At 50.6% G+C, this 27,303-nt stretch overlaps 3 protein-coding genes across 8 annotated transcripts in view; 1 reads left to right on the forward strand and 2 right to left on the reverse strand.

Annotated features, from left to right (window-relative positions):
• Gpr108 (G protein-coupled receptor 108) overlaps window positions 1-5,751 on the reverse strand; it is a 10,553-nt gene extending 4,802 nt beyond the window's left edge. Inside the window, exons 1-7 of one of the 3 annotated variants that reach the window (XR_003710790.1) lie at window positions 5,583-5,728; window positions 4,833-4,952; window positions 3,211-3,261; window positions 2,957-3,039; window positions 2,103-2,224; window positions 717-898; window positions 516-620 (exon numbers count right to left, since the gene is read on the reverse strand). Coding sequence is in view for 2 of the 3 variants with exons in the window: in XM_028763014.1 (XP_028618847.1) it covers window positions 516-620; window positions 717-898; window positions 2,103-2,224; window positions 2,957-3,039; window positions 3,211-3,261; window positions 4,833-4,952; window positions 5,583-5,708 (789 nt within the window). In the remaining variant the exon portion in view is untranslated. Of the gene's footprint in view, window positions 1-515; window positions 621-716; window positions 899-2,102; window positions 2,225-2,956; window positions 3,040-3,210; window positions 3,262-4,832; window positions 4,953-5,206; window positions 5,256-5,582 lie in introns of those variants that run through there. The other 2 variants (XM_028763014.1, XM_028763024.1) reach the window with 2 other exon arrangements.
• A 1,880-nt stretch (window positions 5,752-7,631) lies between these two features.
• Trip10 (thyroid hormone receptor interactor 10) lies at window positions 7,632-21,919 on the forward strand. 4 transcript variants are annotated; one of them, XM_028763996.1, is made up of 15 exons: window positions 7,632-7,748; window positions 8,918-9,033; window positions 9,131-9,187; window positions 11,401-11,548; window positions 11,626-11,688; window positions 12,255-12,359; window positions 12,457-12,585; window positions 13,222-13,368; window positions 13,482-13,676; window positions 15,038-15,205; window positions 15,411-15,520; window positions 19,740-19,872; window positions 20,104-20,252; window positions 20,490-20,611; window positions 21,505-21,919. In XM_028763996.1, exons 1-15 carry the CDS (start codon window positions 7,725-7,727, stop codon window positions 21,651-21,653), a joined length of 1,815 nt encoding a protein of 604 aa, XP_028619829.1. In that variant the 5' UTR covers window positions 7,632-7,724; the 3' UTR covers window positions 21,654-21,919. The 4 variants fall into 4 exon arrangements, with proteins under 4 accessions (XP_028619829.1, XP_028619836.1, XP_028619844.1 ...); XM_028764003.1 differs by having other exon boundaries at window positions 20,493-20,611; XM_028764011.1 differs by lacking the exon at window positions 15,038-15,205.
• A 75-nt stretch (window positions 21,920-21,994) lies between these two features.
• On the reverse strand, window positions 21,995-23,636 carry Sh2d3a (SH2 domain containing 3A). Its single transcript, XM_028757239.1, is given in 6 exon segments — window positions 21,995-22,188; window positions 22,585-22,605; window positions 22,608-22,701; window positions 22,789-22,814; window positions 22,817-22,977; window positions 23,091-23,636. Coding segments are annotated over 6 exon segments (570 nt in total). The 5' UTR covers window positions 23,165-23,636.
• Window positions 23,637-27,303: the final 3,667 nt, after the last annotated feature.

Consider the following 27,303-nt stretch of genomic DNA (forward strand, 5'->3'; position numbering starts at 1 on the left):
CAAACCAAACCAAACCAAACCAAACCAAACCAAACCAAACCAAACCAGTATGGACAACATCCTTAGGAATACCACTTGGCCGACTAATTTCTGTATGTACATAATACAAGCTCATCTGCACATATGAACACACACACACTTCTGTATACATCTGGAATAGATACAATTTTTGTCTTCCCTTAAATACTCTCAGTCAGAGGAGGGGTGGATACCCTAGCTTGCATGTCCCACAAAAGCCCAATGTAGTACTTTATACAGTTCATCCAGGGGCTGGCAAGGTGGCTCAATGGGGAAAGAAGCCTGCTGCCAAACATGATGACCTGAGTTTGATCCCTGGGACCCACACGGTGGAAGAGACAACTGAGTCCTGAGCGTTGTCCTCTGACCTCCACACATGTGCTATGATGGCTCCTCCCTTCCCCCCAATAAATAAAGTGTGATTAGAAAACAAAGAGAAGCACATAATGGAGACCAAGCTGCCCAGCTGCCTGGGCTACACTTGTCCCGCCACTTACAGTCAGGTCGAACGGCTGCTCCTGGCCTGCTTTGGCGTTTTGACAGTTGTGGAAATTGAGGCTGTACTGGCCTTCCTCAGCCCTGGAGCCGATCACGATGTGGAACTGGTCATGGGGAGAAGAGGGTGTCAGTCTGGAGGGTTCCTTAGCTGTGGCCCAGTTCTGGGGAGGCGGGGACATGAGGGCAGGGCAGATACTCACACTGAAGTTGTAAGAGTCATTGAGGTGGCCCAGCCCCAACACCAGATCCTTGTCCTTCTCACTGGGGTCCTGTGTGGGTGGCTGTCCCTCAGATGACTGCCTGTGTTCCCCTGGGAGAGTTTTATCCCCTGAAACCTGGGGCACTGTAGGCTTTGCCTGATCCTCCTTGACTGCAGACATCTCTGTAGGAGATGGGTGAATGACCGTCAAAAGGCAAATGCGCAGAGAATTCAGTGTACATGCAGGGAAGTGGTGGTGGATGCCATGCACGAAGAGAGCTCCCTGGACAGCCCACAGTCTTGCATGGCTGCTATGAGGGGCTTTGGTGAGGCACAGCCCTAGAGACTTTGTCCCAGAATTGCTTCTTGCTACTGATGTGTTTCCTCATGTCTGTCATTGCTGCACTCCTCACACACTTAGTGTGAGTGGACACCAGGAGACCCTCACTGCCTATAGCCTGGTGTGATGACTTTTGGGTGATAGCTCACCCTACTGGATAAACTTCCTGTAGATCAACATGAAGATCAACTTTCATGAATTAATGCTGTTTAGATGAATAATGACTTCATATAGAATTCCTGACTTGATTCAAATAATTTTAGGAAGAAAGTTGAAGGAGATAGCTTTAAATGTTTTACTAGAAAGACGTAATAAAATTAGAAGAACTAAGAATAGAATGTGCCCTCTTCTCACAGAATAAAGGCTACATAATAAGGAACACAATGAGTTTTCATAAACTGCACTAAGAAGAGAAATAGGCTTGGGACGGATTTGTGATTAAGGAAAAACACTCATTCTAGGTCAGGTCCAAGGATGAGACCACAGGCGTGCACTGTGATAAGGCAAGGCCATGTGAACTGTTGCTTTGAACTTATAATGAGCTTATAGATTAAACACTGCTTTAAACTCACTATATCCTTCTGTAAGTGCCCTTTGTATAACATTTTATCTACGAGGTAGTTTTTTCTACTTAGAGAGCTGTGTGTCTAAAAAAGCTATAAAAAGCTGAAAGCAATAATAAAGTTTTAGTGTTGCCCTTTTCTTCTTCATTGTGTGTGCGCACATGCCTGACGTTTTCTTTTCCTTTTTCTCTGACTCATGAAAAGTTAACTAACTCTGAGCCTCTGGCCTGATCAGCAAGAGGTCTGTGAGCCAGAGTATAGAGGCCAAGTAGTTAAGTTTCTTTTCTTAATTTCCTGCTGCTATCAGCAGGAGTTAAACTGCCAGAAGCCACCAGCTTTTGGCCACAGAACAGTGAGAATTAAACTGCCAAAGGTCACTGGTACTGACCCCAATCACTGATGCCACACCTGGCCACCTGCCTTGCTTAATTCACCCAGTATTGTTAAAGCTGGTCTCTGGCACAGCTATGCAGGTTGGACTTACTGTGGTTGTCCTTCCGGGTGCCTGCTAGGTCTGGCTTGGGCAGATCTGCCTGGGAGGGAGCTTCAGGGAGGAGGCCAGGGGAGATGAACAACTTCTGCTCCCCATATTTTCGGACTTGGACCCTGGGGTCAGGGGAGGAATCAGTAAGGGGAGGGTCAAGTATATGGTCAGGTAGAGAATATGCATGGATGTCCTTCTTAAGGAGTTGGTACATCTCTTGGAGCCACTGGACACCAAATCTCAGCACCTGGCCATTGCCAGTCACTGTAGCTCACACACTCACGGCTCCCTGTAATAGCAACTATCAGTTCACTGGGATGGGCCATTTCGAACCAAATTAAAAGATCATGTGGCCTGGTCTACAGAGAGAAGGCTTATGAGTCAAGATTCTTTTGAGGCTGAGGCAAGAGGACTGCCTGTTCACTGTCAGCCTGGGCTACAGGGTGCACTCAAGGCCCAACCTGGTAAAACTTACTGAGATCCTGTCTTAAAAAGTACAAAGAGGGCTGGGGGTTCTCAGGGGTAGAGTCTCTACCCTGAATCCCCAAGTGAGGGGCTGGGAATGTGGCTCAGGGATACACTGCCCACCTAGAACCACCCCCCACCCATCAGTGAGGGGCTCAGGGATGGAGGCTCCCTGCCTCCCTTGATCCCTCCACCTAGAATCCCCTAGTGAGAGGATGGTGGTGTGGTTGGGGGATAGTACTTGCCTCCAGTTTGTAAGGCAGTGGGTTCAATTTCCAGCAGTATACATGAACACACACACACACACACACACACACACACACACACACACAATGTACCATGTAGCAAGTGACTGGCTTTCTTTCTAGGGCTGCCCCACTCCAACTCACTGCAGGTCCTTGATATTGATGAGGAACAGGACCAGGAAGTTGCTGCTGTTTCTGTCCAGAGGGCATTCATTGGAGTTTCGGCTCTGGGGAATGGACAGAGGGGACCTGGGTTACAGCCGCCCATGGTTCTGGCCTTGTTTAGTGTGCTTCCCCATCCACCCATGGCCCCTCCTTGGCTGTAGTCATAACATGGAGAAGACAGGCCCCCACACCACACCCGTTCTCCCTCGTCCCCTCTGATGGTCTCCACTCACCGAGTAAGAGCGAATATTGCCAGATCGAACTCTGCTCAAGCTGAACCCCACCTGATGGAAAAGAGAAAAAGTGAAGGGCTCCCAAACTATCCTCTGCAGCATAAGAAACATAGCCTAGTTCTCTTCTACTCTGAGACAGGGACTAGCCAGGTAGCCCTGGGTAGTAAGGTACCATATTGTCCACGTTGGGGTTGAACTTATAAACTTGTAGCAACCCTACTGCTACCTCAGCATGTAGCACCACTACTGGCTCATCTCACAGGTACTGAAATCCACTGTGTACTAGCTTCTCAATGTCCTGCCCCATCTTGGACCCACAATGCTCATGTGTGTGCTTCCTGATTGGTTTTACCCACTTAAAATGTTATCAGTGCTGGGCAGATCAGAGCATGCTTGCAATTCCAAGAGCTATGGACTTGAGGCAGAAGGGGCTTGATTCTGAGGCTAACTATATGAGACTCTGCCATAAAACAAACTGTCGCCGGGTGGTGGTGGCGGCGGACGCCTTTAACCCCAGCACTTGGGAGGCAGAGGCAGGTGGATTTCTGAGTTCGAGGCCAGCCTGGTCTACAGAGTTCCAGGACAGCCAGGCTTACACAGAGAAATCCTGTCTTGAAAAACAAAAAGAAAAAAACAAAAATAAAACAACAACAAAAAAAACTGTCAGAAGGAGGCTGCTTGCCAGTACAGGAGTGCATGCCTTTTAATCCCAGCACTCAGCTACTGGATCTGTGAGTTCAAGGCCTCTGGTCTACATAATGAGTTCCAAGACCCTGTCTTGAACATTACCTCTCTGCCAAACAAACAAGGCCACTACCCATGGGTCATTTATATCATACCTCTTCACCCAAAGCTTAGGGAACATTGCTGAGGAGGAGGAGGAAGAAGAGGAAGAAGAGGAAGAAGAGGAGAAGGAGGAGGAAGAGGAAAAGGAAAGACTGTAAAGGTGGAGGCAGAGGAGGGCCAGAGGGAAAGAGTGTCTTCAGAACACGGCAGACTGTTACTTATGAACTCACAGCAGATATGGATGCCCCCCAGATTGAGCTAGTCAACATTCCAGCATAGAGGGAAGAGGGGTGCTTGAATCCTTACACCTAGCTAAGGAGCTGTGGGCAGCTGATGGATGTTGACGGAGGGTGTGGCCCCAGATGAAAACAAAAAGAGAGCACAGGCCTTTGATCCCAGCACTTGGGTGAAAGAGGCTAGCAGATCTCTGAGCCTGTGGCTAGCCCGGTCTACACAGAGTTTCTGGCTATCTGGGGCTACATAGAGAGGCCATGTCTTTAAAAAAAAAATAACATGAGATTGGGAGGAGTTTGGGAAGGTGGGAATGGATCTTGGAGGAATTAGGGGGAGAAGCAAGTATGACTGAAATGCATTTTATATACATATGAACTGGCTGGCTAACCTCTGATCCTTCTGCCTCAGCCAGCAGGGACACTAAGATGACTAATCTGTACCCCCAAACCCAGACTACATGAGACCTGTATTGATTAAGTGACACGTGGGGAAACTGAGGCTCCAGAATGTTACAGGACTTGCCATAGATCACACTGGTGAGGGACAGAGCTAGTCTGGAATTCCAGAACTTGTGTACTGAGCCCTCCCATGAGCCCCCTCACCTTTGGTGACTTCTCTTTTGTCTCCTGAAGGCTGAGTCGCAGTAAGCTCAGCTCTACTTCCAGGGAACCATTGGTGTAGAATCCGAAGTTGTTCAGTTGGATGTCAGCCCGCTTCTCTCCCTGCAGGAGACCAACGAGACAGCGGCAGTAAGGGCACTCTCCCCACCAAGTCCACCCTCACTGCGTGTTTCCCTGAGCGTCTTTATACTCTTTTATTCAGGACAGAAGCATGTGAGAAAGTCTTCCTGGGTACAGCGTATTGGTACTGGTGACATTTTCCTACTTCAGTTCCAGGCAGCTACAGAGTGGGTTTGAGTGTCCAGGGGGTGAGACCCTGGCAACCCCATGGCAAGCCCCATAGTGATGTGCACTACCTTGAGAGTGGGCTTCAAATGCGCTGGTGTGAATAGCTTCGACTTCCCGGAAAAGTTCGATTCTATCTAGGCTAAATTTTTAAAATAGTGTCCCCCCCCCCGCCCCGCCAAGTGAATTCCAGGAAGATCCTACCAGGTACCCCTTCCTCCCAGAAGGTCCTATGGTAGTTACCAAGGGTCCCCCGAAACTTAAAGCGCCAGGAGTCAGGGGTCCGGGAGATGAAGCCCCGCCCCCAAGCCAGGCTAACTCATTACGAGCACAGGGAGGGGGGACCACGGGACCAGACCACTAGAGGCCTGCAGTGGGGAGTGTGGGTGCTCCATCCACTGGCAGAGCTACAGGGGAAGACAGCGAGGCCAAGCCTGCGGGGCTCACTGTGAGAGTCAGATGGTGGATACGGCCTGAGCAGCCGTTCAGCATCAGCACCAGCAGCGACAAGTATCCCCATCCGCACTGCGTTGGGCTCTCGCCGCTGAGCCCCCTCCTCTCGCTCACTGCCATCTCTGGGGCTGCGACTGCGCCCGAACACAGCCTCTGACGCCTGATAGGGGCCGCCCACTTTTCAGCCAATAGTCGCACGACGTGGTCGAGTTACCCAATTAGAAACGGAGATCCTTTTGATTGTCAGAAGAGTTCTCAAATGGGCGTGCGTATCCTTTTCAGCCTCGCTTTCATGCTCTCCAATCGCTAAGCAGATTGTCCCGGATGTAGTTTGAGGAACAAGACGATTCACCAATGATCCGGGAACCCATATCCGTCCCTTAAAGCAGAATTCCTTCAGCAACTCTTAACGGCCCAAGACTACATTACCCAGAATGTAGAAGGAGCAGATCCTTGCAACGAAGCATGTATAAACTACATTTCCCAGTATTCCCAAGGACGCACTTCCTCTCCCATCCCTCACTTCCCCGCACTTAGCTCCCGGCCAGAAGTGGAGTTTTTAGTAAACGTACGCGTCTGTGAGCTTCCCTTGTTTCAACTTGGCTGAGCCATCGAGAATCCTAAAATTCTTCACCGTATACTGACTTCTAATCCTAGGCTGAATGCCATTGTAGGTCCCACCTACTCCGCCCCAGGCTTAACATCCTTGCTGCAGCTGAATCCCTACTTCTACCTGAAACATTGACCTCTCCACGTTCCTCCCCGACCCCATTTTACACACTGGCTCCTCAACTCCTACTTTGCTCTCAGATCTGGAAGAGTCCCAGCTTCTGGACCCTAGTTGTAGTTTTCAACTCTTAATTAGATTGCTGACCCTGTCCCACCCGAGTCTGATACCTTTTTTGTCACTGGGCCTCTGACTCCTTCTCCACCCTCCTCCACTATCCCTGTACTCCACTTTACATCTCCGAGCTTAGCTTACAAACCACCAGCAGGTGGGGCCAAGGCCTATCCGAGTCTCAGTTCCAGCACAGGCTCCAGGGCGTCTTTTCTCAGAAGTCTAGATTGCTCTTCCAGCTGCAGCACAAGAATGTTTTGACACTTCTGCAGCAGAGAAAGCACCTAGAGCCGGGGAGAGTGGGGGTGGGAGCCACCAGAACCTCTTCCTTTTTATCCAGGAGTCTCAAGGGGATTTACAAGGTGTGAACTGACTTTATGATTGGGAGGACCTGAACTCCTAAGCCCCAGGGTCCCAGAGTCTAAAGGGGGGCGGGGGAGATATTTGGTTATCTCTAGGAGCAGTACTGATTGGGCTTTACTTATTGAGTGAGGCTGGAAAATACATAGTCAAGTGCAAATGCGAGGTGCTATGCGTGCATCTCTCTCTCTCTCTCTCTCTCTCTCTCTCTCTCTCTCTCTCTCTCTCTCTCTCTCTCTCTCGGTGTGTGTGTGTGTTTGTGAGTGGAACGGTGCCCGAAGGACAACCTGTCCTCTATTTCTCAGAGGAGGCTCTGGCGGGAAGGAAGAGAAGTCAGGATGCGGTGTGTGTGTGTGTGTGTGTGTGCTCTAATGGACCTGGCCTTGGCTGGAGGTGCGTCCTGGGGTAGATCGAAGTCATCCCATCTCTGTGGCCGGAGGAAAACAGACTATTAGTGGGACGAAGTGGAGATTTCTGGAGCCGAGGAGGTCCTCCGCAAGAGCCTAATGACCAACCACAGATTTTCCCTGCCATGGAGTGGGGTAGAAGTGGGAGAGACTGTTTGGACTTGGGGTTTTGATATTTTGACTCTTTATAAGAATTGCGAAGCTGAAAGGAAAGGATGAATAGTTTGGGATGGCAGAGGAGAGTAACATGGGGGTACAAATTTGGAAAATAGAGGCGTCCTTTAAGGAGGCTCATGTTCCTTTAATAGGGGGCGGAGCATCAGTTGGGATCCGCCCTCAGCGCGTCCCGCTGGGGGCTCAGCAGAGCAGAGGCGTGGTAAAACACGAAGGGGCGTGGTAGTCTAGGCTGGTGGGCGTGGCCTGTCAGCGGGGCGGGGCGAGGTTGGGCACACTGCCCTGGGGCTGAGTCTTCTGTGGAGGGCGGCGAAGACCCGGGCAGGAGGCGGTGGCGTCCTCGGCGGCAAGAGCAGCATGGATTGGGGTACCGAGTTGTGGGTAAGTCCTTTCTCCCCAGCTCCCAGGGTTCTCCCTTGCTGGGGTCCTGGCTTCTCCACTCTGTCCCTGAAGTACCTTTGCCCGGACTCTGCGCTTTCCTTTGCAGCTGATCACTTGGGTCCCCGCCCTCTGCCCTCCGCACTCTCTTAAAAGTTCCTTTGGGACTTTCAAGACGCCCAAAGGGCCCCAGGGATTCTTTGCCCAGGATCAACATAGGGAAACTGAGGCACAGAGTTGAGAGTAAGACCATCAGAAGAAGTCCCTGGACCAGGCCAGAGAGGGGGGACAACTGGGCGAGGTCACCTATTTTGAGCGCCCTGGCCTGGCTTGGAGGCTAATCTTACGGCCCCTGGGTCCCTGCCCGTCGCCCGCCTGTCCTGTTGGGAGGGGGAGGGGACCCTTTGGTCACCTTCTGTCCCACGTGGGGCCTTACTGAGTTCCTTCCCAGCTTACAATTGGGACGCTGAGGGGGAGGGGAAGGGGGCTGCAGGACTCGCCTTGGGCGCTGGGCGGAGCCACCCCTTACCCGCCTCTTAACCTCACCCAGGAAGCCCTAGAAGTTTCCCTGAATCCTTGTCGGACTATTGACCACTCCTTTCTGGAGGTGGTGGAATCTTTGGTTGTAGTGGGGGTGAGCCACTATAGTGGAGGCATCACAAAAGCAGGGAAACTGAGTCACTCAACGGAGGATCCCGGGGGCGGGGGGGATTTTGGAGAATGGGGAAATTTGACCATAGAGGTCCCCGATGCTGCTTCCACGCACTTTGAGCTGCACAAACTCATCCCTTCTGTGCCTGACTTTTGTGCCAAGCCCTCCTGATTTTTCGGAATTTGGAGTGGACTAGAGGATGAGGGGAGCTGGAGTGGTTTAGCCTCCTTCCACACCCTTGCTGGTCACCGGTACTCCGAGAGACCCCGCTGTCTGGTTTGGGGCCCTGGCCCTGTTGTCCAGGCCCTTCCCTGGAGGAGGAGATGGGGGTTCCCGCCAGCTTCCTGCCTTCCGCTGCGCCACGCCGGGGCGGCGCCTGGGGAAGCCAGCCAGCCCTTGCTGGAACCACTAAGCCCCGAGATTGTTTACCCCACCCCACCTCCGGTGTACCGTGTGGCTGGGACTTCGGTGACCCCACTTAGGTGACCTTAACGTTCCCCAATCACGCTCCTGCAATCAGGATCAGTTTGAGGTGCTGGAACGCCACACGCAGTGGGGCCTGGATCTGTTGGACAAATACGTGAAGTTTGTGAAAGAACGCGCCGAGGTGGAACAGGCTTATGCCAAGCAACTCCGGTGAGGACGAGGGTGGATGCTCGCTGCTCTGGGACTCCCCAGGGATCCCGCAGGAGGGCTGAGTTCTCAGACGCCTTGCCTCTGTCCCCACCCTTAGGAGCCTGGTGAAAAAGTATCTTCCCAAGAGACCTACCAAAGATGACCCCGAAGTCAAGTAAGAATGGGCTAAGACTCCGTGGGGGCAGGGAGTGGGGCTGGAGGCGGGGGGGGGGGGGGGGGGGGGGAGGAGGTGTCTATCACCTTCCCAGAGACCACACCACCTCCAGTTCCACCTCCCATTAGGAGTGTGGATGACTGAAGGTGGAATTTACTCACTTCCAGCAGAGAGCCCTTTTGGTTTGTAAAGTCTCATCTTTTATTTTCCCTTACGTGCTGTAGCTGAGTTATTTGAGGGCTTTTTACTTAATATTTGTCTATTTTGGAGAGCAAGATGCACCCACTTGTGCCACAGAGCACTTGTGGAGGTCAGAAGACAATTTGAAGGAGTCAGTTCTTGCCTCTCACCATGTTGATCCCAGGGATCAAACTCTGGTCATCATGTTTAGCCGCAGGCACCTTTACCTGTTAAACCTTCGCTGACCCTAGTTTTTATCTTTGAGATAAGGTTTTGGTTGTCCCGTTACTCTCTCTAGCCAGGACTTGTCTCTTAACCCAAGAGCTGGAATATATCAGTGACTTTGATTGTCTCTGTTCTCATCTGTAAAATGGGTCTGAAGGCAGAACTTTCTACTCTATCTTGTGCGTTCAAAGAACTGAGTTTGTGTGTCTAAAAGCAGTGACCAAACCTGGACATGTTGGTGCATGCCTGTCATCCTAGGACCCTTGGGTTGGTTCAAGGCTAGCCTCAGCTATGTAGTTAGTTTGAGGGTGTAGCCTAGGCTACATGCTACCCCGTCTTAAAATTCTAAACAAACAGACTGGTGGCCAGTCTGAAGTTATTTCCAGAAACTTTAGACTTCATTCTAAACCCTTCCCTTTAAAATCTAAAAGATGAGCTGCGTATTAAGGTAAATGCCCGTTACTCCAGCACTCTGGATCTATAGACCCAGGCTGGAAGATTGTGAGGTCTGGGCCAGCTTGGGCTACTTAGTGAGACGGTAGTTTGAATAAGTACATAAATAAAAGTTTTACTTCAAAAAGATCCAGAAATTAAGATAGTTGTTTGTTTGGGATATCTGGTTTCATTGGTGGCTTGATATGAATGATACTCCAGGGTTTCCGAGGACTGAAAGAAAAGCATGCATGCCTGTGTGTATGTATGTGTGAGTGTGTGAGTGTGAGTGCATGTGTTCTCATGTAGCCCAAGCTGGCCTCAAACTCACTCTATAGCCTGATCTCCCTGCCTCAGCATCCAGGGTGCTGGGATAGATCTAGGCACTCTATACTCTTAGCACCTCTAGCCCCAGCCCCAGGACTGAAAACACTCTAACAAAGTCATTCCTTTCTGGAACATAGGCAGACTTTTTGGTCATTGTTCTCTAATCCAGACAATTTGGATTAAGTGAATTGTGGAGGAGTCCTGAGTCATGTAGAGAGGGTTTGTGCCAGCTGCACAGACCCTGTGCAAATCCTGCTGTTGTATAGAAGGGCTTGAGCATCCTTTATTTTGGTACCTAAGTACCAAAATATTAGCGTACTCTAAGTACCCTAGAAATGGTTGCCATGGCTACTGAAGGATTATTGTATTCATACCTCTAAAATTTGATGAGGGAGCTAGGCATAGTGGTTTCAGGAAGCTGAAGCAGGAAGAGCAAGGGGTCTGGGCTAGCCTGGGCTATATAGCTGGACTCTGCTTCAAAACCTAAACAAACATTTGACTCTAGTATTCTGCCACTAGCCAGGGAATGATTCATAGAAGATGCTGCAAAGGCTGAGCATGGTGGTTCACAACTTTTCATTCCAGCACTCAGGATGCAGAGACAGGCAGAGAGTTACAGGCTGGCCAGAGCCGCATAGTGAGATCCTGCCTCAAACAACAGTAAAGATGTTACAAGCATTGTTCCTCCAAAAATTTGATTTGCAAAATGCTTCTGAATTAAGAGCTGGAAGTTAGGGACACAGAGCTGGAAGTTAGGGAGTGAATGTAGCTCAAGATTTCATTCCACTTTTTCCTTTTGCTTTCTCCTTCCTTTTGTCTCTTTTCCTTCCTTCTGCCTTTCTCTTCCTCCTTCCCTTCTGCCCACCCCCACCCCCATTTTCTCTCTTTGCAGGGTCTCAAGTAGCAAAGGCAGACCTCAAACTCACTATGTAGACAAGGTTGGCCTTAAACTCTCGATCCCCCTGCCCTGCCCTGGGATGACAGGCCTATGTCACTGTGCCTTCACACAGGTCCATCTCTGGTCCTGAACTCTGCTTGTCTCCTGCCAGGTTCAGCCAGCAACAGTCATTTGTCCAGCTTCTCCAGGAGGTCAATGATTTTGCAGGCCAGCGAGAACTGGTGGCTGAGAGCCTGGGTATCCGAGTATGTCTGGAGCTGGCCAAGTATTCACAGGAGATGAAGCAGGAGAGGAAGATGGTGAGGCTGTCCTTTCACCCATGCTTGCTGGGGACCCTGTTGGAACCTCACTGAAGGTCTCCCATTTGTTTGCACAGCACTTCCAGGAAGGCCGTCGGGCCCAGCAGCAGCTGGAAAACGGCTTCAAACAGCTAGAGAATGTGAGTGTGTATGGGGCAGCGGGTAGCTCAGGCCCAGAAGAGCTGGGTATGTGTGGCTGCTTACCCACAGAGCCACTCATGCTATGTGGCCAGGGTCAACTCTCCCTGTGGGGTATTCAGCACACCTACTGTGCCTGTATCTTTTTTTGAGGTGGGGTCTGGAGTAGCCCAGGCTGGCCTGGCCTTGAACTCTGTGCATGTGTGTGTGTGTGTGTGGGGGGGGGCATTTGCATACCATGAGGAGCCTGTGTGACTACAAGACAATTCTAGAGTCCATTTTCTCCTTCCACCTCTGAGGAGTTTCTGGGTCTGGGGATTGAACTCAGGTAGCTGGCCTTTCTGGAGGTAAAACACCTTTACCTGCTGAGCCATCCTTTTGGTTCTGTTTTGTTTTTTGAGACAAAGTCTCATGTGGTGGTCCAGGTTGGTCTTGAAGTCCTAATCCTCCTGTCTCCTGGTGTTGAGGTGACTGGTGTGTGCCACCCACACAGTTGGCTGATACGCAGCCCACTCTGCTGCTATTGGGGGAAGGCAGATCCTTCACCCCACTTCTGTCTCCTGCATAGAGTAAGCGGAAGTTTGAACGAGACTGCCGGGAGGCTGAGAAAGCGGCTCACACTGCCGAGCGGCTGGATCAGGACATTAATGCCACCAAGGCAGATGTGGAGAAGGTGTGTATAGGGTGAAGTCTGGGACAGGCTTGGGCCATCTGAGTGTGCTGAGACCAGTACCTGCCCATGACCTCCTTCCTGCCATCCCACTCGCCAGGCCAAGCAGCAGGCTCACCTTCGGAACCACATGGCAGAAGAGAGCAAGAATGAATACGCGGCCCAGCTGCAGCGCTTTAACCGAGACCAGGCTCACTTCTATTTCTCACAGATGCCCCAGATATTCGATGTGAGTGCACTCAGCTTGCTGACAAAGTCCCTCAGAGTTCGTTAGCTCCCACTCGGGTGTTAGAGTCCCAGCTCCTATGTCCTTACTCCTAGATTGAAAGAGGACCGTGTGTGTAGTCCCAGAATTCTGGAGGCAGAGGCAGGAGGATGGCAGAAGTTTCTGAGCCAGCTTGGTTTATACAGCAAGTTCTAAGAGAGCCAAGGCTTAGTAGAGAGACCCTGTCTGAGAAGGGAGGAAAGGAAGGAAAGATTGGGAAAGGAGTGGAGAGACAGAAGGAAGGATGAGAGGAAGAGACTCTTTCTTTGCTATTTGAAACTCCCATTGTTCATCCTTCTGAGCCTCAGCTCTAACAAGCCCCAGGTCTCAAATCTCCCCAGCCGTCTTCCCCACTCTGTCCCGACCCTGCTGTCAGGATTGTCTATATTCCATGTATTCTTTATTCAGGCTCTGTCTCTTTGTAACCTCCTTTGAGAAGACTTTTCTGAGCTCCTGGGTCCACATCTTCACCCTGCCCCTGAGGTCATGAAGGCAGATCTGATTCTGTCTTCTCTGTCAAGCCTGAGCTTGAGGGCTGATGCCCTCAGCTTGAAGGTGCTTGCAGGGTTGACTTACCCTGTATTCTCCTCCGCTCTTCAGAAGCTGCAGGACATGGACGAACGCCGGGCCACCCACCTGGGGGCCGGGTATGGGCTCTTGGCAGAGGCTGAGCTGCAGGTGGTTCCAATTATTGGCAAATGCTTGGAGGGCATGAAGGTGGCCGCAGAGTCTGTGGATGCTAAGAACGTGGGTGCTCAGCGTGAGCCCAGGGGGATGAGACGTGGGCTAACGGAGGGGGGCTCCCCAGAGTTTCTTAAACTACCCACTGGTTGCCGTTCACTCCCTGTCCCTTCCCAAAGGACTCACAGGTCCTCATTGAATTACACAAGTCAGGGTTTGCCCGCCCGGGTGACTTGGAATTCGAAGACTTCAGCCAAGTTATGAACCGAGTGCCTTCGGACAGCAGCCTGGGCACCCCGGATGGCAGGCCTGAGCTCCGAGCAGCCTCCAGCCGTAGCCGTGCCAAGCGTTGGCCTTTCGGGAAAAAGAACAAGGTGGGGTCCGGAGCTCTTGGGGTGAGGAGTGGGTGGAAGGGGGGACAGTCAGCCGAAGTCCTCATTGAGACAGCTCCAGCCACATGGAACGCCGAGTCCTGGGGCAGGAATTTTCCTCTTGGCTGTGGGCCCAGGCTGGTGGGAAGGAAACAGGAGGGCAGGCCTGAGAGCCCACTGAACATGAGAGGGGACAGGGTTGGGGGCCTATGGGATCTTCTGCTGCATCCTAAGACCCTTGAAGATCTCATGTTGGCCTTACAGCTGTGAATTGCCCCCCCCGCCCCATCCCTGGGAGTCATCCTTCCCTAACTCCATCCTCTATATTTTTGGGGACCCTCCACTTCCTGTGCATTTTCTCCTTGGGAATTTGACTTTTAGGGTCCAGTGTATACCTTGACACCCCTTGGTTTATCCCTTCCACAATCACTCTTAGCTATTCCTTGCAGTTGTTTTTGTTTTTTTTCCTTCTTCTTTTCTATCCTATTTAACTTAGACTCCTCTTACCTGACACCTGCCGTCCCTCCTCCCACCTGCTGTCCCTCCTCCCACCTGCTGTCCCTCCTCCCACCTGCCGTCCTCTCTTTTGAACTTGGACTTCTGAGTAGTAGGCAAGCGCCTGATATTCCCCACTTCTCATCTCCCTACGTGTCCCCCTTAGCCTATGTGTCTGACCACCCTGGTTCTTTAAAAAAATTATGTGTCTGTGTGTGTGCTCATGCACATGTAGATGTCACAGAAGAACTTTCAGGTCTCTCCTTGGTCCCAGGGGTCAAACAGGTCATTGTGCTTGGTGGTGGCAAGCATTTTTACGTGCTGAGTCATCACTTTGTCCCCAGCCTTTACTTGTGTTATGCACCCTACCTTCTAGACTGTAAGCGCAGAAAGCCTTGTAGGTGCCTTATCTTCTGGGGTTTATGAGTCCCTAAGACTCAAGGGACTAAGAAGGCTTGGGAAGTGACTGGCACCTGCCTTACAGCCTTTAATTTAGTAGATTTTTATATTTTGGGGTATATGGAGGTCAGACGATGGCTTATGGGAATCAATTTTCTCTTTCTATCCTGTGGGTCTTGGGGGTGGATCTCAGGGCTTGGCACAAACCCTTTCCCCGCTGAGCCCTCTTGCTGGCCCTAGCTCCTCTGCTCTTGTCTTCCCTGGCACCTCCCAAATCTTCCGTTGTTGCTTTTATAGGTGTTTTCTGTGTGATCTTATCATTCAGTTGTGGTTTTCTTATCATTATTTTTCCCTCTTTCTCCATTTTGTTTTTCCTGTTTCCTGTGTCCCCGTTCGTCCATCCTTCTCCGACTACATCCTCGTGCCTCCATCCCTGACCCATCCCCCCTTCCCTGGGCCCCCACCGTTAGCCGCGTCCCCCATCCCTGTCCCTCCTGGGGGGTCACCTACCCTCCACACTGTCTGATGGACCCTCATCCCCCCGTTCTGGCCGCGACCCCTTGGCCATACTGAGCGAGATCAGTAAGTCGGTCAAACCGCGGCTAGCATCCTTCCGCAGCCTCCGAGGCGGCCGTGGGGTAAGTTGAGGCCGGATGGTGGGACCCTGGACTCTTTCCTGCCGCCTGCTGGGTCCCCCAGATTCCAGCTTTGCTCTGTGCATGGCCTCACTCCCTAAAATCCTTGCTAGGGGAGGAAGGTGGACCTGGTATCTCAGGAGCTAGAGAGGCGCTTGGGAAACATAGTGTTGCAAATCCTGAACTCAGACACTGTCTCATCTTACAGACCGTGGTCACCGAAGATTTCAGTCACCTGCCCCCGGAGCAGCAGAGAAAGCGACTCCAGCAACAGTTGGAAGAGCGGAACAGAGAGCTGCAGAAGGAGGAGGACCAGAGGTGAGCATGGGTGGCTAGAGGAGGCTGGGGATGAATGCAGACCTAAGCGGGGTTACTCAAGGACTGGGGATATCCTCCTCAGCAGAGCATTTGCCTGGCCCCCTGAGGGTCCCATCCCTGCTGCTACTATGTTTCAGTGGTACAGAAGGATTTTACCAACTCAGTCTGGGCTCTGCAGGTCGTGGGTGTGTGTATTGGTTGGTGTAGGAGGGTGGAGATCAGTGTCCTCTTTCATAATTCTCTTTCTGTGAGGCAGGGTCTGGACCAAAACTGTGACTTTGGGTCTTTTTGGCAAGGCTGGTAGCCAGCAAGCTCTGGATGTCCAGTTTCTGCCTACCAAGGTTGCAGGCGGTGTGTGGCTGTATACCCAACTTGCTACATAGATGCAGGAATCCGAACCCAGTTCTCAAGGTTGCTCAGGAAATGGTCTTAACTACTGAGCAGTCTCTCCAGCTCTATACCTTGTCCTTTCTGTTTGTCCATTTTTGCTTTTTTTTTTTTAATATTAAGAATTTGTTGTTGTTGTTGTTCTTCTTCTTCTTCTTCTTCTTATTATTATTATTATTATATTCTTTAATCTTTTTTTACAGTCCAGCCTTTATCCCCGCCCTGGTCCACCCTCTTCCACATCCCATACCTCCCTCACCCCTCTCCAACAGGATGTTCCCTACCCTCCCACCCCCACCCCTGGGGCGTCCCAGACCTTCCCACTCCCTGGGGCCTCAAGTCTCTTGAGGGTTAGGTTCATCTTTTCTCACTGAGGCAAGACCTGGCAGTCCTCTACTGTATATGTGTTGGAGGCCTCATATCAGCTGGTGTGTGCTGCCTGGTTGGTGGTTCAGTGTCAGAGCAGAGTGTCAGTGTCCAAGTTTGTTGAGAATGCTGGTTTTTCTATAGGGTCGCCCTCCTCCTCAGCTTCTTCCAGTCTTTCCCTAATTCAACCACAGGGGTCAGCAGCTTCTGTCCATTGGTTGGGTGTAAATATCTGCATCTGACTCTTTCAGCTGCTTATTGTGTCTTTTGGAGGGTAGTCATGATAGGCTCCTGTCTGTAAGCACACCATAGCATCAGTAATAGTGTCGGGCCTTGGGGCCTCAACTAGGTCTCACTGTGTGGCCCTGGCTGGCCTGGAACTCACTACATAGACCAGGCTGGCCTCAAAAGCACAGTGATGTCAAGTGATGATATTAAAGATATGCACCACTACACTGGCTTCACTTGACTGTTTTTGTTTGTTTGTTTGTTTGTTTTTGTTTTTTGTTTTTTGTTTTTGAGTCAGGGTCTCTCACTGGGATCTGGGCTTGCTGAGTGTCCTAGGCTGACTGGCCAATGAGACCTGGGGATCTCCTATTTCTGCCCACCCAATCTGGAATTACAGATATGAGGTCTCATGCCAAGCTTTGTACAACGGAGCTAGGAATGGAAGTCCTGCCTTGTGCCTGCTCAGTGAACATGATTGATTGAAGCCATCTCCTCAGCCATCTGATGGTTTTAAAGGAGATTCTTGCCACACAGCTGGGTGTGGTAGCCCCTGTCTGTAATGTCAGCTTGCCAGAGCCAGAGGCAGGAGGACCCTAAGTTTGAAGCCAGCCTGGATTTCTTGAGACACTGTCTCGAGACAGTAACAGTGAAGAACAAAAGCATAAAAGCTGGAAATAATCCTTTACTTTGCATTTCCTGTAAATCACTCAGCAGATGGAATCTGGTGAGCCCTTGTGCAGGCTCTACACATCGCTGAGCAAAAAACAAGAAAATTACTGGTCCCCTCAGTGATCTGACTCAGTGACTAAAGGCATTTGCCACCCAAGCCTAAAGACCTTAGTTTGATCTTAGGTGGTGGGAGGAGAGAACCCACTCCAAACAGGTGTCGTGCATGTATGTGCACACACAGGCATGTGTGATAAGAAATAAATAAGCAAACAGATAAATCAAAGAATAGCTAGCTTATGGTGGTATATACTTTGCCACAACAAACTGCTGATTATAGTTTCTAAGAAATTGTCCTCTGTAGGCTAGGAACCACCCTTAGCAGCACTGGGTGATTCTAGGGAGCAGGGGATGTGAAGGGGTGTTACACTTCTGACCACGCCCCCAGGCCCTCACTGGGGGACTCTTGACAAAGACTCTACCTCTGACCACGCCCCCATCCCTCTTCTTTTAAAATCCCTATCCCCACCCCAAGACATGGTTTCTCTGTGTAGCCCTGGCTGTCCTGGAGCTTGCTCTATAGACCAGGCTGGCCTCCAGTTTCAGAGATCCACCTGCCTTTCTCCCGAGTGCTGGGATTAAAGGCGTGCACACCACCATCCAGCTTTATTTATTTATTTTTGTAATCTTTATTTTGAGACTACGTCTCGGTAAATTGCCTAGGCTACTCTGGAACTTTGAATTCTCCTGCCTCAGTTTCCCAAGTAGTTGGAATGACAAAACTGGCACCAAGGCTCAGTTTCAAAGTTTTTAGTGACTGCAAAATAAAACAAAATGCCCATCCCATGGAGCCTTACCATTAATGCCAAGACAGCTCACTGTCTAATCACTGTCAGGAGCTTAGTCAGTCTGAGTCGCCGTCTTGATAGGAGGGAAACGAGAGCCAAGTTATCTAATGCTGAAACACAAAATAGTAACGTGAAAAAGCTGCCAGATTTAAAAGGACAAGAAAATCTTTAGTCATTCTTTCCAAGCAACAAAACCCTCTGCCCAGCCTCCTTATGTAACAGGAGTGACGCCTGCCACTTGTTAGCAGGTGGCCAGCCAACTTCTGTTTTGCTGTTCACATGTGGCCTTTTCCACAGAATGGAAATCATGGGACAGAAGCCATGCTTGGAACTGCATGCAACCTGGACATTTCTAGTTAAGCGTCTGCCTGCTGAGAGTTAAAAAGGCTGGCTTTTCAGTTTATTTATTTTTGTATCGTGTTTTTATTCATTCTCTTACTTTGTGTATGGCCTTACCCATGCCATGGCTCCTATGCAGAAGCCGGAGGACAGTTCGCCAGAGTTGTTTTCTCTTTCCACTACGTGTGTCCCAGGGGTGGGACTTGGGTCATTAGACTTGGTTGCAGGTGCCTTTATCTGCGGAGTCATCTCGCTGGCCCTTATTTTTATATTTTATTTTGAGACAGGGTCTTGCTAACTTTTCCAGGTTGCCTTAGAACTTTAGTGTTCCATCATGCCTGGCTTATTTATTTAACATGTGTGGTCAGTCATGTTTGTGGTGGCCACAGGCCAACCTTGAGTGTTGTTCCTCAGGTGTGGGTAGTTTCCTCTGTGGGTGGGTATGTGGCCTGCATGTGTATGTGCAGCTGTGCTCAGCCCTGCACACACAGAGGTCACAGGGTCTCACTGGTACTGCTCTATCTCTCTAACTCCTTCCCTTGAGATAAAGTCTCTTGCTGAACCAGCAGCTGGTCTTATGGTCAGTGGGTCTTAGTCTTTGCCTCTTCCTATCTCTGTCCTGCACAACAGTTGAATTATAAGCACCTATGGGAGTTGCACCCATATTTTTACATGGGTGTTGGGGATTCAAACTCATGTCCTTAGGCTGGGTGCAGCAAGTGCTCTTATCCACAAAGCCATCTCCCCTGTCACCTTTGTTTTTTGAGACAGGGTCTTTTTTTTTTTTTTTTAGATTTATATTTTATGTGTGAGTACACCATAGCCTCTTCAGGCACACCAGAAGAGGGTGCCAGATCCCATTACAGATGGTTGTGAGCCACCATGTGGTTGCTGGGAATTGAACTCAGGACCTCTGGAAGAGCAGTCAGTGCTCTTAACCGCTGAGCCATCTCTCCAGCCCTGAGACAGGGTCTTTAACTGACCTGCAGCTCAAATTTAACTAGAGTGGCTGGCCATTTTAGATCTTTCTATCTCTGCCTCCCCAGTGCTGGGATTACAAGTGTATGCCACCATGCCTGGCTTTTTACCTGGGCACTGAACGCAGGTCCTCTCTCTTACGTGCTCAAGTTACCCACTGAATCAACTATAGTCTTGTTTTGATTTTTCTTTTTTTTTGAGATAAGGTCTCACTAAATTGCCTGGGTTTGCCTTGAATTCACTGTTGTAGCAGAGGCTAACCTTAAACCTGCTATCCTCCAGCTCAGCAAAGGCACACAGGGACTTTTGTCTCCATCACCAGAGTCTTCTTCTTGAGCCTGTTTTTTACTTGGTAAGTCATAAGAGAGTGTGTTTTCCTTCCTTCCTTCCTGTCTGTCTGGTCTCAGGGAGGCCCTGAAGAAGATGAAAGATGTGTATGAGAAAACACCACAAATGGGGGACCCTGCCAGCTTAGAGCCCCGCATTGCAGAGACCCTTGGGAACATTGAAAGGCTGAAGCTGGAAGTGCAGAAGTATGAGGTCAGAGGTGTGCCCTGGGGAGGCGTGCCCTGGGGAAGCGTGGTGGCAGGCAGAGCTGCATGAGTCACTGTGGGGTGGGAGATGGGGAGGTGCTGGAGGGATAGAATCCAGTTGCCTACTGTCTAAGTTTTGGGTGTGCGTGGGTGATGTCAGGAAATGACCCCAGTCCAGAGTGGGATGACCTCAGAACCTTGCCTTGGAACTCATGCTGTGATCTCCAACCAACCCTAGGCTTGGTTGGCAGAAGCTGAAAGCCGGGTCCTTAGTAACCGAGGGGACAGCCTAAGCCGTCACACTAGGCCACCTGATCCCCCAACTACTGCCCCACCTGATAGCAGCAGTAGCAGCAACAACAGTGGCTCCCAGGATAATAAGGAGAGGTAGGTGGGGAAACCAGAAGTGGTTATGAGGTGTGGGCTTGGCATAACACTGGCCTAGAATTTCCCTGTGAGGGACTGGATATATGGCCAGGGTGGAGCCCCTGCCTAGAATCCCCCAGTGAGGGGCTGGGGTGTGGTCAGGGGGTGGAGCTCTACCTAGAATACTCCAGTGAGGGCCAGGGGAGTGGTTCAGAGACCCCGAAGGGTCATGCTTCCATCATTTTTTCATTTCTCAAGCAGCTCAGAAGAGCCCCCTTCAGAAGAAGGCCAGGACACCCCCATCTATACTGAGTTCGATGAAGACTTTGAAGAGCCTGCATCTCCTATCGGCCAGTGTGTGGCTATCTACCATTTTGAAGGTGGGCTTTATATAGCATGAGTTAAATTTCTTTTTGTTTTGACAAAAAGAACTGATCTCTTGTTCCTCTCTTGCCTTCTTGCTCTTTCTCTGCTCCCCTTCCCCACTCTCTCCCGATTCCCTTCCCCCTCTCTCCACATGCTCATGGCCGGCCTCTACTTCTCTACTCTCTCTCTCTCTCTGCCTTTACTACCCTCTTAACTCCCCTTCCCATGCCCTGAATAAACTCTATTCTATACTAAGAAAGAAAGAAAGAAAGAAAGAAAGAAAGAAAGAAAGAAAGAAAGGAAGAAAGAAAAAGAAAGAAGAGAACTTAGTCTGAAGACTAGCTCAGTGGTAGAGTGTTTGAGAAGAGTTCATAAGACCTTCCATTCAGTCCCCAGTATTAGCCAAAGGAAGGACCCGAGGAGTCAACTTAAGGAAGGGTTTATTTCTTATTTTAAACCATTTTTTTTTCTTTATTTCTTTATTTTTTTTTTTTTATTTTAAACCATTTTTATTTATCCTGTGTGTGAGAGAGGTCAGTGGATGACTTTCATGAATGGGTTCCCTCCTACCATCTATGACCTGGGGATTAAACTCAGGCTTTCAAACATGATAGCTCCTTCACCCAGAGCTGCCTCATAGGCTCTCAGTTTTCCTTTTACTTAGTACAGGACCACAACCAGTGGGATGGTGCTGCCCATACTCACTGTGGGGCTTCCCACCTAAATTCAAACCATCTAGAAGCTCCCTATTAGCCATCCCACAAGTTTGTCTCTGAGGTTAGGAGTGCCTAGATTCTGTAGCTGACAATATTAACCCTTACACCAGAGGATGTGGCAGTTGCTTGGAGCCGTGACTTCTGATCGATTCACCAAATCTGACCTATTCCCACCCCTCACTCCCCAACAGGATCCAGTGAGGGAACTGTCTCCATGTCTGAGGGGGAAGATCTCAGTCTGATGGAAGAAGACAAGGGTGATGGATGGACGCGGGTCAGGAGGAAACAGGGAGGTGAGGGCTATGTGCCCACGTCTTACCTCCGAGTCACACTCAACTGAACCCCACCAGAGGGGACGAGGGGCAGGGCTGTCAGCTGCTGCTTCTGGGCCACAGGGGGCCCCCAGGACCTTGCACTTTATTCCTGCCCTCGTGGCTTTTGGCTGAGACCTGTATAACCTGCTGTCCCTCATCCACCTGTCCCCCTACAGGGACTCACTTGTGGCTTCCCCATGTGGTTGTACATATTCGTCATTTAAGACCTTCCTGCCGCTCGGCTTGGGCCAAGTTTTGTTTTATATTAAAAAATATATAATTATATAAAGTTCTTGGAGTCTGCACCTCCAATATCAGGAGTGGACCTTCAGAAGGCATCTCTGGAGAGGTAGCTTGGTAGTTGAGCTCACCCTCCAGCAGGCACACTGCTGGTGCCACACGTGCTCTCCAGGGTTGCAGGGTACTGTGGGAAGAGTAGGATTTGGGTTGGGGGCCAGCATAGGGCAGAGCTTTGGCGGGAACAAGGGCTAGGTAAAAGACTTGCTGAGTAAGGGTTGGGGGCTGAGAGGGGTGGGGCGAGGTCAGGGCTAGGGGCAGGGCCTAGAGAAGAGGAGGTGCTTAGGATTGAGGAAGGATTTGGTTAAAGAAGAAAGGACCTAGGATTGGGCCAGGCTTGAGGCCAGGGAGGAGTCTAGGACCTAGAGTAGGGGCGGGGAAGACTTGAATGGCTCAGGCAAAGGCCAGGGGAGAAGCCTGAAGCAAGGAGGGGAGCCTGGAGCTGGGAGGAGGCTGGGGCAGAGGAGGAACATATGGCAAAGGTGGTAGCACAGAGCAGGAAGCCTAAAAGGGGGAAGAGGAAAACTTAGGGCAGGGAGGGGAGCGATGAGCGGGGTAGGAGCCTGGGGCTGGGAAGAAACCTGAGGAAGGTGACTAGGAAGGGAGGGCTAGGGTTAAGAAACAGCCCAAGGCAGGTAAGGCATAGTCAAGGCCTCTCACCTGCACCTTCATCCAGAGCTTCATCAGCTGCTTCAGCTCCTGTTCAAAGACCACCGCAGCCTCTGTGTGGCTCCTTCGCAGATGACGCTAATGCCAGGTGCTCTCTAACCTGGACACCTGGATACAGAGACAGGAATCCCACCTGATCCTCCCTTTTCTGTCACCTACACCTAGGCTTCCTCCCCATCCCTGTTCCCAACACACCTGGGGCATGAGCAGGGCGCCCATGAGCCCAGCAGGTCCCCTGTCTCTCCTGGCCTCAGCACCAATGCCAACTCCACCAGGCCTTTCAGAGCAGATGCGCACTCCTCCAGGGGCCCTGAACAACCCAGCACAGCCAGGGCCCTTGGCCAGCGCCAGCGTCTCAATCCTATAGAGGTGGAATGCAAGGGTCTGGGAACAGCAGGAGAGTTTGTGATGGGAGGGGAGGCAGGAAGTGGGTTGCTTAGTCACCTTCACCATGCGGAACACCATAGGTTAGGGAGTTACCCCGCCCCCAACCTCACCTCTCCAGCACCTCCAACCTCAGGTGATGGCCATGAGGAAGTGTGAGTAGTTCCAGACTAGAGGGGACACCCATGGCACTCTGCTGACTCTTGGTCACTCCCAGGAGGCCTATAGCCTTGACAGGAGATCACAAAGTGAGGTAAAACAGAATGTGCTGGTGATCTATCCCACGGAGCCTGCCTTCTGTTCCTGTGGTGAAGCATTTCTTCCTAACTGAAACACTCTTGCCTGGAAGGAGCAGGCAGGCTTCTAGGAAGAGAAGGGAATTGACAAGACTAGGAAAGTAGGAGAAACTTGCAAGTCTCAGGCAATCTCTGAAGCTTACATGGTTCACAAAATTCATAAGCAGTAACAGTTTCTAGAGCTGCCTGCAGGAGATGCTAGGAACAAGGCTTCGTGCGTCGACTCCCAAGCTGGCTTTGGGCATTTTAAGTGATGATGCTGCCTCTGAGTCACCAGTGCTCCTGTGAGTAACCTCTCAGCTGTACTGGGGGAAGCAACCCCACAGACTTTCCAGGTCACTAAGCTAGACTCAGTTGAAATCATTTCCTTCTGCCTGCTGGTGCCTTATCTATGGTGAGCAGACATTTGTTCACAGCTCCCCAGGAAGTCACAGATTCTCTTCTTGCTGAGGAGGGTCCTACCAGATGACCCACCTGGCCATCCACCAGCAGCAGGTGTAGAGCAGTGCTCCCAGGATGGTATGCTACAAACAAGTTTCTGAGAGTGTGCAGAACTGCAGGGTCCAAAGGCCGATTTGGGGGACCCAGCAGGCAGGAAGGGTGGCCAGAGGGGCAAAATGAGACCTCAACTTGTGGTCTTATGAAGAATCTGTCCCCCTCTTCTTCTTCCTTGGCTTCCCACCACCAGACCTCAGGCTCTGGATAGCTTGGTCTGGGATTCTTTCTCTGAGTGCTGAGCACTCGGGGGAGGAGTTGGCAGTAGGGGGGGGGGGGGGTGTTCAGAGGCCAGGAAAGGTGACTGGAGTGGCTTGGAGGGAGCCTTTGCATGAAGCTGTCCATCAGAGGCTCTGAGACTGTCTGCCATAGTTCCCAGATGAGGTAGGCCCTTCAGCAATGTGGGTTCACTGCCTGTCCAGTGCAGGGCAGATTCAAAAGCAAGGGGTGCTTTAGAGACAAGGAGATATGAGTGTGTACAGAGAAGATGGCTCGGCAGAGGGGGTGGAAATGAGACACAAGCAGCTGGCTCTCCTGCTTCAGCTACTGGTTCAGTTACTGGTTCAGCCCAGTAACTGAGTGTCTCCCCAGTGTCTGCAACCTCAAAGACAAACCTTTAACACTTTGGGAGGGTTCTGAATTCTGGATACTATTCTTTTTAAAATTTAAAGGTGTATGTGTCTGTGTATTTGTGGGTATGCACACACATGCATAAGGATGCCAGGGGATAACATTAGAGTTGTCTGTCCCTCAGGCACCATTTGAGCAGGTTTTCTGTTACTGGCCTGGGGATTCCTTACTAGCGAGCCCTACCTGTCTCTAATAACAAAATGCACCACCAAGCTTTTAAAACATGGGGTCTGAACTCAGGTTCTCATGCTTGCATGGCAAGCATTTTGTCCACTGCACTATCTCCCTAGCCCTTCCCCACCTTTTTTTTTTTTTTTTTTTTTTTTTTTTAGAGAGAGAGAGAGAGAGAGAGAGTCTTAGTGGATAGTGTAGGTTGCCTTGAATCAGAGATTGTTTACCTCTCTGGTAGCTAGGCTGACAAGCCTAACGTACATACACACTTGAATACACACTTATGGCCCTGTGTCAGTATTGAGAGCCTCTCAGCTGACCAGAGTAAAAACCCAAGGTGGGTCTAGGGGACTGAGTTCACTTAAGGGAGAATGGCAGAGCCAATCTCTGAGCAGCTGCCACTTTGGGGGCCCCTCGCCTGGTCTGGTGCCATCTTCACCTCTTCCTGAGTGGTCCAAATCTGTAGGCTGACTGGAGCTCCACTTGCTAGACAAAAAAAGGTGAAAAGGCTGTGGGACCATTCTGAGAGGAGAAGATGCTACCAACCATACCATCAATCTGCTGGCCACGTTGGTGATGGCATTTCTTAGTTCTTAATTGTGAGACAAGACCAGCAGAGGTGGAGGCAGGAGGATCAGTAGTTCAGTGTCATCCTCCACTACACAGTGAGTTTAATCCCACCCTGGGGTACATGAGACCCTGTCTGAAATAATAATAAGAATCCTCAGTACTGAGTACCTGAAAGGCCTGGTTGCAGGCGGGCTGTCTGTGAGTACATCCTCACTGAGGCTGTGCAGGCAGCGGCCTCTGCCAACTCACAGGCTTGGAGACCACAGCTCCTGTGGCCTGGGACAGTGGGCGCCTGGGAGTCATGTAACTGAACGAGGGCAGACATGCTGGCAAATCTCTCATCTTCGAGCTGAAAGAGGGCACGTGGGCGACCAGGCCTGGGACGCGGTGCTACTTGTAACACCTCAAAATGTAGAGTCTTGCCTCGCCAACAGCAGGAGATTATAGGGTGGCCCGCAGGGGACTGAGGCACAAACAAGGAAGTCACAATCTTGTAGTAGAAGGGCTTCAGCTTCCTGATGATGCAGAACAGGTGGCATGTGTCCAGACCCCTCCTCCCCACCAGACAAAAACCCGCCCTGAGTTAGGGGCTCCAGTCCCTCACTGGGAGATTCTCAATGGGTGTAAAGGGTCATGGCAGGATGAGGAGGAGGACTTTACCCCTGATCCATGCCCCCCAGCTCCTCACAGGAGATTCTAGCCAGGAGAGGACTCCAGAATTACTGAGTTCTTAATTTTTAAAAAAAAATTTAGATAAGCTCTATGTAATCCAGGATGGCCTTAAACTGTAGAGCCTCTCTACAGGTTTTTTGTTTGTTTGTTTGTTTAAATTTTGACAGTGTCTTACTACATAGCCCTGGCTGATCTGGAATTCACTCTGTAGACCAGGCTGGCCTTTAACTCACAGAGATCTGCCCACCTCTGCCTTTTGAGCTCTGAGATTACAGAATGTACCACCACACCAAAATTGAGAGGAATTCTTTGATTTCCACTCTATAGATTTGGAACCTGAGTTTCAGAGAAGCCAAATTCATTGTCACTAGTCCCAAAGAATGTAAGTCTAGGATCTGGATCCAGAATGTCTGGCTCTTGGCAATCACCTTAGCTCTCTGTCTGTCATAGTTTATTGTATTTAAGTGAGGTCTGGAACCTCTGCTCAGTCTCCTCAATGGTATCCCAGGAAAGGGAAACTTCAGTTCAGAGGCTCCTACTTATCAAACTTGAAGAGTGTCTCTGTATTCCCACCTTTTTCCAGCCCTGGCTCCAAATTTCTTCATCTTAATGACAGATTTCTCACACCAGAGTGGGAGAGTATTCCCACCAGCCTGCAGAGTCAATACCTGTCGAGTGGGAGAGTGTTCCCACCAGCCTGCAGAGTCAATACCTGTCGAGTGGGAGAGTATTCCCACCAGCTGGCAGAGTCAATCCTGTCGAAACAGCTGGCCGTGGTGTTGCTATCAGGCCTGAACTCAGTGACATCACATCTAGGGGACCGAGGCGACTCTACATCATTGCCAAGGCAACCGCCATACACTCCCAGAATCCACCTGGCTACCTCACCTTTACCTGGGAAAAGGCTAGGGCACCACCCATATAAATAGGCAGAACTCCCCCTTGCTCTTTTTTCTCTCTGACATCTTCTCCCGTTTCTCTCCCCACCTTTGCCCTCTGCCCTAATAATCCCTCCCAACCGTTTGATCTGGTGTTGTCTGTTCTAAGCTGCGCGCCGAGGTCTAACACATGGTACCAGGGTTGGCGGGCAAGATCATTTTTATCTTGTAGTGCCTGCATGGAGCTCTTGGTGGAGGGCATCAGGGCTGAGCTCTGAACATTCACTCTGTCTCAGTCTTTCACATCTGCAAAATGGGAGCAATGAATCTGGCACATTGAGGGGCTGGGTCTTATCCTTTCGCCGTTACCTAACTTTTGAAAGTGGCAGATTCATTCATTTATTTGCTCTAGTCAGTTCTTTTTTTTTTTTTTTTTTCCGAGACAGGGTTTCTGTGTGTAGCCCTGGCTGTCCTGGAACTCACTCTGTAGACCAGGCTGGCCTCAAACTCAGAAATCCACCTGCCTCTGCCTCCCAAGTGCTGGGATTAAAGGCGTGCGCCACCACCGCCCGGCCTCTAGTCAGTTTTAAATGTCAACTTTACATAGCACAGAG

Source organism: Grammomys surdaster, unplaced genomic scaffold, assembly GCF_004785775.1.
Source record: "Grammomys surdaster isolate TR1022 unplaced genomic scaffold, NIH_TR_1.0 62, whole genome shotgun sequence".
Taxonomy (NCBI): domain Eukaryota; kingdom Metazoa; phylum Chordata; class Mammalia; order Rodentia; family Muridae; genus Grammomys; species Grammomys surdaster.

Coding starts and splice junctions, on each gene's coding strand:
- Trip10 (XM_028763996.1), top strand. CDS start 7,725: ATGGATTGGGGTACCGAGTTGTGG. Junction 12,586..13,221: donor AGATGCCCCAGATATTCGAT/GTGAGTGCACTC, acceptor TCCGCTCTTCAG/AAGCTGCAGGACATGGACGA. Junction 13,677..15,037: donor CTTTCGGGAAAAAGAACAAG/GTGGGGTCCGGA, acceptor CCCCACCGTTAG/CCGCGTCCCCCATCCCTGTC.